The sequence below is a fragment of the Rhinolophus sinicus genome, chromosome 2, assembly GCF_057876585.1.
Source record: "Rhinolophus sinicus isolate RSI-liver-muscle chromosome 2, RSI-T2T, whole genome shotgun sequence".
Lineage (NCBI taxonomy): Eukaryota > Metazoa > Chordata > Mammalia > Chiroptera > Rhinolophidae > Rhinolophus > Rhinolophus sinicus.
The window spans coordinates 84,532,438-84,547,757 of NC_142502.1; the positions used below are offsets into that span (position 1 = coordinate 84,532,438).

General features: G+C 35.1%; 1 protein-coding gene across 33 annotated transcripts in view; it reads left to right on the forward strand.

Annotated features, from left to right (window-relative positions):
- Window positions 1-15,320, forward strand: part of DST (dystonin) — a 428,859-nt gene that overhangs the window by 272,116 nt on the left and 141,423 nt on the right. For 32 of the 33 annotated variants that reach the window (XM_019734620.3, XM_019734625.3, XM_019734626.3 and 29 more), the window contains 7 exons: window positions 413-591; window positions 1,358-1,496; window positions 2,302-2,495; window positions 3,693-3,855; window positions 4,633-4,716; window positions 5,496-5,603; window positions 6,112-6,210. In XM_019734620.3, the coding sequence (XP_019590179.3) occupies window positions 413-591; window positions 1,358-1,496; window positions 2,302-2,495; window positions 3,693-3,855; window positions 4,633-4,716; window positions 5,496-5,603; window positions 6,112-6,210 (966 nt within the window). Of the gene's footprint in view, window positions 1-412; window positions 592-1,357; window positions 1,497-2,301; window positions 2,496-3,692; window positions 3,856-4,632; window positions 4,717-5,495; window positions 5,604-6,111; window positions 6,211-9,698; window positions 12,399-12,964; window positions 15,005-15,320 lie in introns of those variants that run through there. The other variant, XM_074333128.2, reaches the window with a different exon arrangement.

Here is a 15,320-nt window from a genome sequence, read left to right on the forward strand (position 1 = left end):
AGTGGTCACTCTGTGAGGTCTGGTGATGTATTTATTGTTTATTAAAAACTAGGATTTTGTAATTCAGTTCTACCTCTGAATGAGGTAAACACAGGAACATGTGCCCTCCTACCTATTATGATGGAGGCTATAGGGCTTCTCACCATGAAAGTCATTATACGCTTGTTGATTACCTGCTATATGCAAAAAGCACTAAGTTAGATGTTTGGGCCTGAAAAGATAGGCAGTAAGGGAATTTTTGATAATAAAACTTGAATGCTATGGCTTAGTGTATTTGATAAAGAAAAAGTAAAGAATGTGTAGAATTTTAAGTTCATTATCATAATGTAAAATGTGTGTTTTAAAACTTTTTTAAGAAAGATGCCCCATCTGGAGTAAAACCTAATACCTATGTTTGTTCTCTATTTTATAGAAACTAAAGAAAGAGCTGGAGCGTCTTAAAGATGATTTGGGAACGATCACAAATAAATGTGAAGAATTTTTTAGTCAAGCAGCAGCCTCTCCTTCAGTTCCAACTTTACGATCTGAGCTCAGTGTGGTCATTCAGAACATGAACCAAGTCTATTCTATGTCTTCCATGTACATAGAGAAGTATGTAACCACTGCCAATGTCAATTTGCTTCATACAACTGTTTTCTCGCTCTCTATGTGTATATATATGTATGTATACACAAACACACACACAAATGTATACACATTTTAAGAAAGGAAACTGTATTAAAATTACACGGATGGTAATTTGAGCATCTCTTGTAACTGCAGAAGTCAAATGTGACTTGTATCCATCTTCTGTTATCGGAATATATTGAGTATTACGATTTTAATACGTTCTTTCCTTTCTTAAAATGCATATACATTTTTCTGGCACCCTCTGAGTGTGTGTCTGTGTATATACTGTTAATTTAAAGCATTCATTTTTATGAAAATAACTGTTCACTTTTTAAAATAACAAATATATTAAACAAACATTTCTGTGGATTTATGATGATGCTTCTTGTTGAAAGGGAATGTGCCTCAGAGATTAGGGCATAACGTATGATTTTCCCACATTTTGCCTGTGGTTTTGGTAGTTCAGCTGTTGTAGCCTATACAATTTTTCTCTTAAGCTTGGTCTGAATAAGATTTGAAAGAAAACCATCTTATCTTGGAATCTGATGCTAAGTACCACTGTAGTCAGGGAATGGGTTTGAGCACCTGCTGTCTCTAAAGAAGAGTCAGCTGAATATTAATCTTGTGGTAAATGTGTCGTGTTCCATGGTGAACATGCTATTTCATCCATCAAAATGGTGCTTCAGGACTGCATTATGAGAAAATAAATGTTTACCAATAGAAGGTTATTGTTTAATTCTCTTAATAGGTTGAAAACTGTTAATTTGGTGTTAAAAAACACTCAAGCTGCAGAATCCCTTGTAAAACTCTATGAAACTAAACTGTGTGAAGAAGAAGCAGTTATAGCAGACAAGAATAATATTGAGAATCTAATAAGTACTTTAAAGGTATGTGTCTCACTTTTGGCTGCTTTTCAAGATTGTACTCGAAAAGTATTTCTTTAACATTTAGATCTTCAAACATCAACCGTTATATGTTTTAATTTGATTATATTTATGTTCATTCCATTTCATATATCTTTAATGCCATAGCTTACTACAAATAATTATATTCAGGCATTTTTAGTTCGAGGTGAGTTCTTCTCATTGGAAATTTGAATCATCTTGACAGTAGCTTTTTGTAATCAATTCATGTTGGCAGCAAGAAGGGTTGACCTAAAATTTTAATTATTTGTAATATATTCTCTTGCTGAAAGAGGCAGTTACTTTAAGAAATCAAGGAGGTAAGTAGAGGAATTAATCTAAGAAAGGGAAAAGACTGGTAGTTATACTCACCTGTATCTATACTTTTATATATAAAGAACTGAGTAAAACTATTGCAAAACAGTTGTGAAATGTTATCTCAGTGACTTTAAATGAATTTTCAATGAAACGATGTTGATAGATGTTTTAAAAATAGCAATGAAAAAGATTCATAGAGGGAACAGATTTACTTATAGAATATATTTTGTTTTATTTATATGCAAATTCTCTTAGGCTGATCTTTATAAAATTATCAGGCTTATTTAGATCAAAGTACAGTCAAAAATTGGCAATGTCATAAGGGTCAGCCTAATATATTATTTTTGTATATGATATTCTTTCCTTTATCTGATTTTGTATCAGTCATTTGTAAATAATTGTAAAACTAGGTAAATAAATGTGTTCAGTGGTTGACACATTTTTATAACTTCCACCAATTCATGTATTTTAGCAATGGAGATCTGAAGTAGATGAAAACAGGGAGGTATTCCATGCATTAGAGGATGAGTTGCAAAAAGCGAAAGCCATCAGTGATGAAATGTTTAAAACATATAAAGAACGGGACCTTGATTTTGACTGGCACAAAGAAAAAGCAGATCAATTAGTTGAAAGGTGGCAAAATATTCATGTTCAGATTGACAACAGGTTAGTATCATTTTTGTTCAGTTTCAGCAGAGCTTTAATGTCTATCCTTGTGTTCTTGGTAAAATCTAAACTAAATAGGCTTTAAAAAATATTCATATATAATTTCATATATGTAGTTAATTTCCACATATAGTTAATTGTGTTAAGTGCAAGAGCTCTATCAAAGTATCTTTCTTATATGGTGGACTTAAGTAAGATATTTAACTTCAAATAAATCTTTTACGACTCTATGTTATTAAAGCTATCGATATACTATTTGCATAGCTATCATTTGTATAGTTAATCTACTCGCTTATTTCTGAAGGGTAAAAAATATAGTTTTCTCCTTTTGCCAACTTATAATATTCAAACACAATATTCAAATAATTAAAAGTGATTAGCAACTTACAAGACTTAGTAAGAGCATGGATCATGCATTTTATAGGGCTATATGTAGCAAACTATATTAGACTTAAGAGGTATAAAGAAATTGTAATGACCTGTTTTTCATGTTTTTTATTTTTATTGAAGATACAAAAACTTTGAAATTATTCACCCAGTGACTAAAATAAAAAAGTGAGAGGAAATGGGATGGTTTTAGGGCTCATCTAAAAAAATGGTATAGTGTCTTTTCTCATTCATTTTCATGTTTATCTTAATGCAAATAAAAAGCTTTTATGATATAGTGCCATTCTTGAGGAGTAAAGTTATATTCAAACATATATCTCATCTCTATAAAACATGTGACATATATGTTTAATGTAGTGATTTTTATAATCATAGAAGCTGATGTATTTAATCACTCCTAGAAAGTATTCCCTGAGTCCATGTTGAACCATTCATTGAACTACCTTGTCATTATTTCAAAAGTGAAGTGCCATTTGATGCAAGCTTTGGGTATTGATAATAATTATGGTGAAGTTTCCAGTTTCACTGCTTTAGTCTCTTGGGGTTGCCCCTAGGATAATCTGTTGTACAACACCAAGAGCAAAATAAGTTGCACAACTCCAGGAGGAAAATATTTAGATTCAACCCAAGCCAGTGTGGAATGCCCTTGGAGATGTGCCTCGGAGTGCCGTAGCCTTGATCATTACCCATACCCCTATTGTTGTGCTTAGTGCAGTGTTGTGGTGCAGTTGTTTTGTCTCTCCCTTCTTTACTACACCCTCCTAGTGGATACTGTTGGAAGCTATGACTATTCTGTTACGTTTTTCTTAGGTTACGGGACTTAGAAGGCATTGGCAAGTCGCTGAAGTACTACAGAGATACCTTTCACCCTTTAGATGATTGGATCCAACAAGTTGAAATGACTCAGAGAAAGATTCAGGAAAATCAGCCTGAAAATAGTAAAACCCTAGCCACACAGTTGAATCAACAAAAGGTATGTAAACGAAATTCCTTGTACTAAGGTTATGTGTGCATTTGGTCAGTAATGACCCTTATCTTCCTTTCGCTTGTTAAAAGAAGAAGCCAGCAGCTATTTGGAGGAAGGTAGGAAATAAATCATAAATATTAAAATCCTGCCATCCAACCTTACGTATATCACTCACTTTGATTTCTTGGAAGTCATTTTCAAAAGCATAAGGAAGAAGAAATAATATGTTGGGGCAGTTTTCAAATCCCTAATGATTATCTAATCATAGATATGGAAATTTCTTTGGTACTCTGCTGGTTATAATAGTTTTGTGGGATCCTAAATAAGTAAAAATGGTTACTGATAGAAAATTGAATAGCCACAGAAAGTTCAGTGATTTGAGATTTTTCATTTTTAATTCAAGTTTATTGGGGTGACAATGGTTAATAAAATTACATAGGTTTCAAGTGTACAATTCTGTAGATTTTTGTTCCATCTTGAGGGGCTAGTAATTTCTAGCTCTGTTTTGATCAGGAATATGTGGGAACCAAGAACTTCAAGTCTACTTTTGCGTAATTCCTGTGGAGTTTAGTAATTTCTGCTTTGAAAGCCCCATGTGAGTGGGTCGCTTATATGTCTTAATCTGGAAGTTTGTGATTTACCCATAAGGTAAATTACATATTATGTACTGAGGGCTAAGGAGCTATATTATTAAATGATATACGTATTTCTTAATTCCTGAGCATAGAGTTAAATAGCATAGTGTTTCTTTTCATTTTCCTTCTAAATTGTGTGTATTTATAGATGCTGGTGTCCGAAATAGAAATGAAACAGAGCAAAATGGATGAGTGTCAAAAATATGCAGAACAGTACTCAACTACAGTGAAGGTAAGACAATTCAGTTATTTGTATCAAATTTAATATTCAAGTATGTGATTCTACATTGTACTTTTCGGAAGCCTTTGAACGTCATTTCACCCTGTGTTAAGTGAATACAGGATCTTCATTTGAAAACTTTTTGGCACTTATCTAATAATTTTTTGTGAAATCTGCATCACATGACAGCCCAGGGTTCATTCATTTTCTCTCTGTCACACAGCATGTGCGCGCATACCCCTCCACACACATAAGAAATATAGAGCTCTGAAATTCATTTGTTAATCACTTTATGCCCCTCTCTTTCTCCCTCCTTTCTCACTCTTTCTAATAACGCTAGAAAAATCTCTTAACTTTTTGAGAACTCACGCTTTTTGAAGTCGTTAACAACATCTCAGCTTTAGTCACCCAAATCTGCAGTTCCATTGCTTAGAGGAAAGGGAAGCTGAAGACAACTGGTGTATTGTATTAATAAATGTTTTCCTGAGTTTCTACCTAGACTTAGAAACTTTTCTGACCATCCTAAATGTTTCTGATTTTTATTAGCACCTTGGAAACATCCCAGGATTGGATAGATTTCTAAAAATGTTGTTTTGCATTATTTTCTTTAAAGTTATTTAGTGAAACTAAGTTCCATTTCTCTGTGTCCAATCACTGTAGAATTAGATTTTAGTACTTTGCTGTAGTTAATTTAATCTTACTGACTCCTTTACTGTCCAGAATTAGATTTTAGTACTTTGCTTTAGTTAATTTAATCTTACTGAATCCTTACTGACTCCTCCTTTGCCCAGGACTACGAATTACAAACAATGACCTACAGGGCCATGGTAGATTCACAACAAAAATCTCCAGTGAAACGCAGAAGAATGCAGAGCTCTGCAGATCTCATTATTCAAGAGGTAAGAAAAGTGCAATAGAGAAGGGAGGGGTTGTAGAAGAGAGAAACGATGCTTAAAAAAATGTATTTATTTATATGGTAAAATATACATAATGGAAAATGTACCATTTTAACCATTTTTAAGTGTACAATTCAGTAGCATTCAGTACATTCAAAATGTTGTGACCACTATCCATTTCCAGAACTTTTTCATCATCCTTCAAAGAATCTCTACCTATAACGTTACATTTTATTAAATTTTTTTAAACCTATGAAAATCTTTATTCAGGATTAATTATTAACTGCAGAGAATAATAAATGTACTTCCTGATTAAATTTGGAAGAGCAATGTCATTTAGTCTGGTTTGTACAATAGTAATAAGCTCATTCCTACCCAGTTGCCATGATCAGGGAGTTGTGTACTTTGCTGTCACAAAGCCTAGTTAATATTGTAATCATTACTTAACATTTATTCAACTCACTTAAGGCAACTGGAGATTATGTTTTTATTATTTTTTCCTTACTTGCAGTTCATGGACCTACGGACGCGGTATACTGCTCTGGTCACCCTCATGACACAATATATTAAATTTGCTGGTGATTCATTGAAGAGGCTGGAAGAGGAAGAGGTAACCATTAATTATGAACAGCTAACTAAGAAGGAAGTATATAGTATGGTTCGCGAAAACACACAAGGTTTCATGATAAATTTACATGGTTGGTAGCTGATATATAAGTATAATTTAATTCTAAAATTACAATGAAAAAGAGTAGAGGCCTAGGTTTTCAAAATTATTTTGAAGATTTTCTCAAATAGAGTACCATTTTTTAATTTTCACTCTAGGACTCTAATATGATAGAGTTAATGACTTAAATGATTCTGTTAAATTACGAAATGTTGGCACTGGCAGAAATTTTTCTAGTTTTCTCACAGTTGAGAAGTATGCTTCTTTGAAGTATACTTACTAATGTTGTAATGTCTATAGAAATATTACATGAACACTTTGTCTTATGCATTTTAAATTAATTTACATCTTCAAGGATTTAAAACAAAAGCCATTAATTTAGAAGTAGTAAGTGTTTGTACAAAATGATAGTACTTTTTAAGAGTTGTGTTAAAAGACTAAAAGACTATTTAAGGAGCATTCTAATTTGGAGGACTTCTGTGGCTTGGACTCTGCATTTTAAAAACATTCAGGAATAGAAAGAGTGAGGAGTTATTTATGAAACTGTATTGTCATAAAATGCTATTGTATATACTTTTGAAGGGATTATTCTGTGCTCAGTTATCTTTATATGCTTTTTATTTCTAACCTCAGAACAGACAAAAATAGTAGACTGAATGCTAAAATTAGTAAATTGTGGGATATTAGCCATTTTAAATTATACTGTTGAAATTTTGAAGATGATTATCCTTCATATAATGAGAGAATCAAAACAGTAGTAAATGTCTAATAATAGATGGTATTTTCTATTTCTAAAACTATGACTGCTTTTATAAACTATTTTAGTCTGTTCAGTGTTAACAGTTTCCTGCGACTAAATCACTAACATAGCTAGTTGCAAGTCTTTATAACTAGCTTCCTTTGTACTTAGAAAGGAAAACCATATTTGTGACCATCCAAATAATAGTCATATACCGCTCACTATGAAAGAACATCCATATTTTTAAAACATATTTTTACTTTTTAAGAGATACAATTCCATTTTAAATGGTATATAGGTCTTTTAATTATATGTTTAGTAGTTAATGTAAAATAAAATAATTTAAGTCCTTGTCCTTTCTTATAGCGTGTATCTATCTGATTGCACATATATGGGCCACTTTGCTCAGTTTATCTGATCAGGTAGAAATACTAAAGTTGATTGAACCAAATGACAATTCACAAAGCCTGAATATATACACGTTATGCTTGTCATGGTTTGAAATGTAAAACAATTATAGTGACTCGAAAGTTAAAACAATATAGTTTATGGAAGACCATGTAAAGTCTATAATTTAAAATACATTAAAAAAATTTCTGAATATACATTCACCTGTAAAGAATCTTATTAATGGTCGGTCTTGTTAAAAATATATAGTTCAGTTTTTAGAGTCCGAAGAGTAGTGTTTCTGAAACTGAATCTGTAAAGATCTACATGAGAAACCTTGGACTGAGAGTAGAATTTTCCATAACAAACATTAAATCAAAGAGGGATACTAGTGAATTTTAGAATTTAGTACCAAATTAGAAATGTAAGCAGAGTATCTATAATGAATATTAGATAGATAAAGAGAGTTTCTAGTTTATGTTGAGAGCAAAATGTTTTAAATATTAATTGCTGAGATTAAAGGACAGCATGTCTCCTTGCGGAAAATTTAGAGAAAACTTGAAGTTATTTTTATATGAATATGTTGGAGATCTGCAGGAAAGCAAATCAATAGGACTACATTTTTATAGTAGTATTTCTAGTATTCGCTAAAAAGTTCAGTGTTATCTAGACAATGTAAGATTATTAACAATAATAAAATGACTTTAATTAAAACACTGAGGGCTCAACAACAAACATTTTTCTCCAAGAGAATTTTCATTTTTTTTTAACCTCTGAACATACTTAAGGAAAAAAACTCAAAACTTCTTAGCAATAGCTAAGTTTAAATGAGGTTTGATAAAGACTTGAGAAATACCCTATTAGAAGTCAACTATTGAAAAAATATTGAAAATTTAATATTTAAGCAGATAAAATGCTTAAGTGTCACTAAGAGTTGTCCCTGATAACAAAATAAAGAAAACAGAGCACTAAGTACTGCAGACTGTGATTATATTTGTTTTACATGAATTCTTATTATAAACCATGTTTAGATTAGCAAAGGAAACAACTGAAATTTTTGTCAAAATTATTGGGGATCAAGAAATGAGAGGAAGCAAAATAAGATGTGTGGTCTATAATGTAAATTTAATTATTGAAATTTACCCAAAGCTTCTCAATTTAATAAAACAAAATCTATGTAGAATGATTTCTGTACTTCTGTTTAAGTTGTTTCTAATTATGATAGTTTTTTTGAGTTGATGATATGAAACTAACCACCTTATATTAATAAGGAGAAACTAAATCGTAGTTAAAACTAGCCCTGATCATGTAATTCTGTAGTTAATGCAAAATATACTCCTCCCAGCTGAGATCAATCCTGTCATTAACGGAGTAAAAAAAATTTCTTATATTTTATTCTATACATTGGGGCTGAATCCCGAAGTAGATTGTTAAAAGAATTTCTATTTAACAAATATCTTTATATTTACGGAGTATCTAAAGGTACTTGTCAAGGTGGATTCCTATGAGGCATGTCATTAACAACATCAACAAAATCTGTGAGTATATGAAGCACGTCGTTTTTGAAGCCACCAGGGACTATAGCTGCCTTTGCATTAGCAATTCTGGTTATAGCTGTCATAATATGGCAAGTATAAACAAGTAAGGAATTTGACTTTAGAAATTAAAGTTTTTATATAATTTTCCTCCTCCCCCATATTAAGTAATATTTCTTCATTTGGCTGTTTGTTCCAAAGTTTCATATTTTGTTTCTTTAACCATAAAACAGAGGCTTGTTAACATCCTTTTTAATTTCCATTGGACTAGATATTGAAAATTTAACTCTTTATTGTCATTCGGTTCCTATATGTTGTATGTTCTTCTGAGCTTGCAGGACTAAGTTTTTTTGTGAGAGCAGAAATAGCACTGTTGAGAAAGTTTTAGTTCCCGCTTCGTTATCATTTAACCTCCCTGTACCTCAGTTTCCTCATCTGTAAAAGGTTGAGGTCATGCCATATGTTTTGTAAGGCCTCTTCTTGATGTAAAATCCTGAGCTAGCTAATTTTTAAAACAAAATTATTCCTGAGAGACAAAAAAGGAATCTTTGGTTTAGAAAACCTGTCATGAAGGGCTTTTGTCTTCTCCTTTTGCTGACTTTCTGAAGCTTCCTCTCTGAAGAAGGTGATGGTGGTGATGGTGGCGGTAGTACTGCTTGTTCTGCATTTGTGTTCACTTGTATTTGTAAGTTCTTTTGTGAGCCTTGCTTCAGATTTTTAAAGATAAATATGACTAGAACAGGTTTGACACTTTTAAACATCTCTTGTAGATTAAAAGGTGTAAGGAGACTTCTGAACATGGGGCATATTCAGATCTGCTTCAGCGTCAGAAGGCAACAATGACTGAGAATAGCAAACTTACAGGAAAGATAAGTGAACTGGAGAAAATGGTAGCTGAACTACAGAAACAAAAGTCCCGAGTAGAGGAAGAGCTTCCGAAGGTCAAGGAGGCTGCGGAAAATGAATTGAGAAAGCAGCAGCGAAATGTGGAAGACATCGCTCTGCAGAAAATCAGGGCTGAAAGTGAAGCCAAGCAGTACCGCCGGGAACTGGAGACCATTGTGAGAGAGAAGGAAGCTGCCCAACGGGAGCTGGAGCGAGTCAGGCGGCTCACGGCAGAGGCTGAGGCCAAAAGAGCAGCTGTGGAAGAAAACCTTCTGAATTTCCGGAACCAGTTAGAGGAAAACACCTTCACCAGAAGAACACTGGAAGATCATCTTAAAAGAAAAGATTCAAGTCTCAATGACTTGGAACAACAAAAAAATAAGTTAATGGAAGAATTAAGAAGAAAGCGAGACAATGAAGAAGAACTCTTGAAGCTGGTGAAGCAGATGGAAAAAGATCTATCATCTCAAAAACAGATCGCAGAGAAACAGTTGAAAGAAAAGCAGAAAATTGAATTGGAAGCGAGGAGAAGAATAACTGAAATTCAGTATTCATGCAGAGAAAACACGTTGCCTACTGGTGCCGTCACACAGAAAGAGCACGACAAGCAGAAAGCAGAAGAACTCAAACAGCAGGTAGATGAACTAACAGTCGCCAATAGAAACGCTGAAAAACACATGAGAGAGCTGAAGTATGAACTGAATGCCCTCCAGCTTGAGAAAACTTCATCTGAGGAAAAGGCTCGCCTGCTAAAAGAAAAACTAGATGAAACAAACAATACACTAAAGTGCCTTAAGTTAGAGTTGGAAAGGAAGCATATGGTAGAGGAAGGGTATGCTCAGCAGCTCAGAGAACTGGGTCGGCAATTGAACCAAACCACAGACAAAGCTGAAGAAGTCATGCAAGAAGCTAATGACCTTAAGAAAATAAAGCACAATTATGAAGTAGAATTAGAATCCCTTCAACAAGAAAAAGGGAAACTGCAACGGGAAGTAGACAGAATCACCAGGACACATGCTATAGCTGAGAGGAATATTCAGCATTTAAATTCACAAGATAACTCTTTTTGGGATAAGAAGGAATTCTCTAATGAAAGAATGCCGTTCTGTCAGAGAAAATCAGATCACCTAAAAGAACAATTTGAGAAAAGCCATGCACAGTTGCTTCAAAACATTAAAGCTGAAAAAGAAAATAATGATAAAATCCAAAAGCTTAATGAAGAATTGGAGAAAAGTAATAAGTGTGCAGAAATGCTGAAACAAAAAGTAGATGAGCTTACTAGGCAGAATAATGAAACCAGATTGGTGATGCAGAGAATTCAGGCAGAATCGACGAATGTGGTTTTAGAAAAACAAGCAATCCTGCAAAGATGTGAAACATTGAAAATTCAGGCAGATGGTTTTAAAGATCAGCTCCGCAACACAAATGAGCACTTGCACAAACAGACGAAAACAGAACAGGATTTCCATAAAAAAATTAAATGCCTAGAAGAAGACCTGGCCAGAAGTCAAAACTTAGTAAGTGAATTTAAGCAAAAGTGTGACAAGCAGAACATTATTATCCAGAATACTGAGAAGGAGGTTAGAAATCTGAATGCTGAGCTGAACGCTTCCAAAGAGGAAAAGCGACTGGGGGAGCAGAAAGTGCAGCTACAACAAGCTCAGGTACAAGAGTTAAATAACAGGTTGAAAAAGGTACAAGATGAACTGTACTTAAAGACCATAGAGGAGCAGATGACCCACAGAAAGCTGGTTCTGTTTCAGGAAGAATCTGATAAATTCAAACGTTCGGCAGAGGAGTTTCGGAAAAAGATGGAAAAATTAATGGATTCCAAAGTTATCACTGAAAATGATATTTCAGGCATCAAGCTTGACTTTGTATCTCTTCAGCGAGAAAACTGCAGAGCTCAAGAGAATGCTAAGCACTGTGAAACAAATATTAGAGAACTTGAAAGGCAGCTTCAACAATATCGTGAGCAAATCCAACAAGGGCAGAATGTGGAAGCAAATCATTACCAAAAATGTAAGAAACTTGAAGAGGAGCTGGTAGCCCAGAAACGTGAAGTTGAAAACCTGAAGCAAAAAATGGATCAACAGATAAAGGAACAGGAACATCAATTAGTTTTGCTCCAGTGTGAAATCCAAAAAAAGAGCCCAGCCAAAGACTGTGCCTTCAAACCAGATTTTGAGGTGGCAGGGGAGGGTAAAAACTCTGGAGACCTCCCCTCTAGGAACACGGGACAGCTTCACCGAACAGCCAGATCTCCTCTACTCAGATGGGCTCAAGAACCACAGCAATCGGAAGAAAAGTGGCAACATCAGGTTGTTGAGCAGATACCCAAGGTACCCAAGCGCTGGCTGTCAGGGGCTCCACCAGAGAAAGAGAAAAGCCAGGAGTGTTACTCTGAGTATTTTTCTCAAACAAGCACCGAATTACAGATAACTTTTGATGAGAAAAACCCGATTTCAAGACTATCGGAAATAGAGAAAATAAGAGATCAAGCCCTGTACAATTCCAGACCACCTGTTAGATGTCATGATGACAAATGTGAAATGAACCTGGTGAAGCTTTTGGCACCCTTAGAGGTATAAACTGGATTCTGAGACCTTATCAGCTACCTAATGTCAAGTTTCCTCTCTTGTTTTCTTTCTCTGCTAGACCAAATTTTTTAACAATGTTAAATGTGATTGATTGGCTCTTTGTTGTTCTGACTGAAAATAATGCTATAATTTTCTAGTGATTTACTGGAATCTTTACTACAAATTATAACTCTTTAATGTTTAAATGCTTGAGGTTAAACACGCTGATATAATGGTTATACTGTTATAGCTATGGGATTATAGTTTTAAAAATATGACCATAAAAAAAACCTAGAAAAACCAAGAAGTTAACTTTAAGTTCTGATGTGTTCTCTGGGCAAATTTCATCTCAGTTTGTTTTAAACATACTGTTTTAATACCTTAATTGTCATCTAAAGTAAACTTCAGGCTCGCAAAATAGTATTACTTGTTCCTGAACCCCTCTTTGGTTTGAAATTCTTCTTCTCTTTACTTATCTTTGTTATTCTAGAAATTATATTTGGATTAAGAATGGGTAAAGTGATGCAATGTTCTTTAGATGACTTTTAATGTCTTATAAATTCCTGTTACAGATAGCTAAGAACAAGCAGTATGACATGCATACAGAAGTCACAACATTAAAACAAGAAAGGAAGCCAGTTTCCAGTAATGAAGAATGGATACTTGGAGGGTGCAGAGCATCTGGTGGATTCAAGAGAGGAGATTTTCTTAAGAAAGGCTTAGAATCAGAGACCTTCCAGAACTTTGATGGCGATCATGCATGTTCGGTTAGGGATGAGGAATTTAAATTCCAAGGGCTCCGGCATACTGTAACTGCCAGGCAGTTGGTTGAAGCTAAGCTTCTGGACATGAAAACAATTGAGCAGCTGCGACTTGGTCTTAAGACTGTTGAAGAAGTTCAGAAAACTCTTAGCAAGTTTTTGACGAAAACCACCTCAATTGCAGGGCTTTATCTAGAATCCACAAAAGAAAAGATTTCATTTAGTTCAGCAGCCAAGAAAATCATAATAGACAAAATGATAGCATTAGCGTTTTTAGAAGCTCAGGCTGTGACAGGTTTTATAATCGATCCCACTTCAGGTCAGACATACTCTGTTGAAGATGCAATCCTTAAAGGAGTTATTGACTCCGAATTCAAAATTAGGCTCCTTGAGGCAGAGAAGGCAGCCCTGGGATATTCACATTCTTCTAAGACGTTGTCAGTGTTTCAAGCTATGGAAAATAGAATGCTTGACCGACAAAAAGGTAAACATATCTTGGAGGCCCAGATTGCCAGTGGGGGTGTCATTGACCCTGTCAGAGGCATCCGCGTCCCTCCCGAAGTCGCTTTGCAACAAGGGTTGTTGAATAATGCCATCCTACAATTTTTACATGAGCCATCGAGCAACACCAGAGTTTTCCCTAATCCCAACAATAAGCACGCTCTGTATTACTCAGAATTACTGCAAATGTGTGTGTTCGATGTAGATTGCCAATGCTTTCTGTTCCCATTTGGGGAGAGGAACATTTCCAATCTCAATGTAGCAAAAACTCATAAGGTTTCTGTAGTAGATACTAAGACCGGAGCAGAGCTGACTGCGTATGAGGCTTTCCAGAGAAACCTAATAGAAAAAAGTACGTATCTTGAGCTCTCAGGGCAGCAATATCAGTGGAGGGAAGCCACATTTTTTGAATCCTATGGGCATCCTTCTCATATGCTGACTGATGCTAAAACAGGATTACAGTTTAATATGGATGAGGCTGTAGAGCAGGGAACAGTTGACCAGGCCTTGGTCAAAAAATATCAGGAAGGCCTTGTCACACTTACAGAACTTGCTGATGCTTTGCTGAGCCGGTTAGTTCCCAAGAAGGATCAGCACAGTCCGATCGCAGGGTACTGGCTGACCACTAGTGGGGAGAGGATCTGCGTCTTAAAGGCCTCCCGTAGAAATCTGATCGATCGGATGACTGGCCTCAGATGCCTTGAAGCCCAAGTCAGCACAGGGGGGATAATTGATCCTCTGACTGGCAAAAGGTACCGGGTGGCCGAAGCTTTGCACAGAGGCCTCGTCGATGAGGGGTTTGCCCAGCAGCTGCGACAGTGTGAATTAGTAATCACGGGGATTGGCCATCCGGTCACGAAAAAAGTGATGTCAGTGATGGAAGCCGTGAATGCAAATATCATAAGTAAGGAAATGGGAATCAGATGTTTGGAGTTTCAGTACTTGACAGGGGGGTTGATAGAGCCCCAGGGTCACTCCCGGTTGTCAATAGAAGAGGCTCTCCAAGTAGGTATTATAGATGTCTTCCTTGCTACAAAACTCAAAGATCAGAAGTCCTATGTCAGGAATATAATATGTCCCCAGACAAAAAGAAAGTTGACATACAAGGAAGCCTTGGAAAAAGCTGATTTTGATTTCCACACAGGACTTAAACTCTTAGAAGTATCTGAACCGTTGATGACAGGAATTTCTAGCCTCTACTATTCTTCATAAGAAGATATGTTAGTTCCTGTGATCTGTCCAGAGCATGATGGTACCAGTTACATGGTATTAGTCTAGTAATTGTGTCACTTGCTCAAAGCACTATTTCTAGAAATTGATGACTGTTCAAGAGAGGATAGTTTTTAAATTTAAAATAAGAAAAGATTTACTGCTCTAACAATGGTTCCATTTAGCTTTGAGATATATATATATATATATTTCAAATCTAGCCCACACTAAAATAAAAGTATTGTACCTAGAACGTGGGATAAGCTTGATGAAGTCCCGCAAGTTCAGCGCATCCTTTCTTCAGAACTCTTCATCACTGAATGGACCCAGCCTGATGATGTTAGGGTTCCCGTTTGTAAAGTGATCTATTACACTCACTGAAAAAGCACTTCAAAAAGCACCATGGAATCAGAGAGAGAGAGATGTCAATTTCCACTGAGGCTATAGTGTTTCAGAT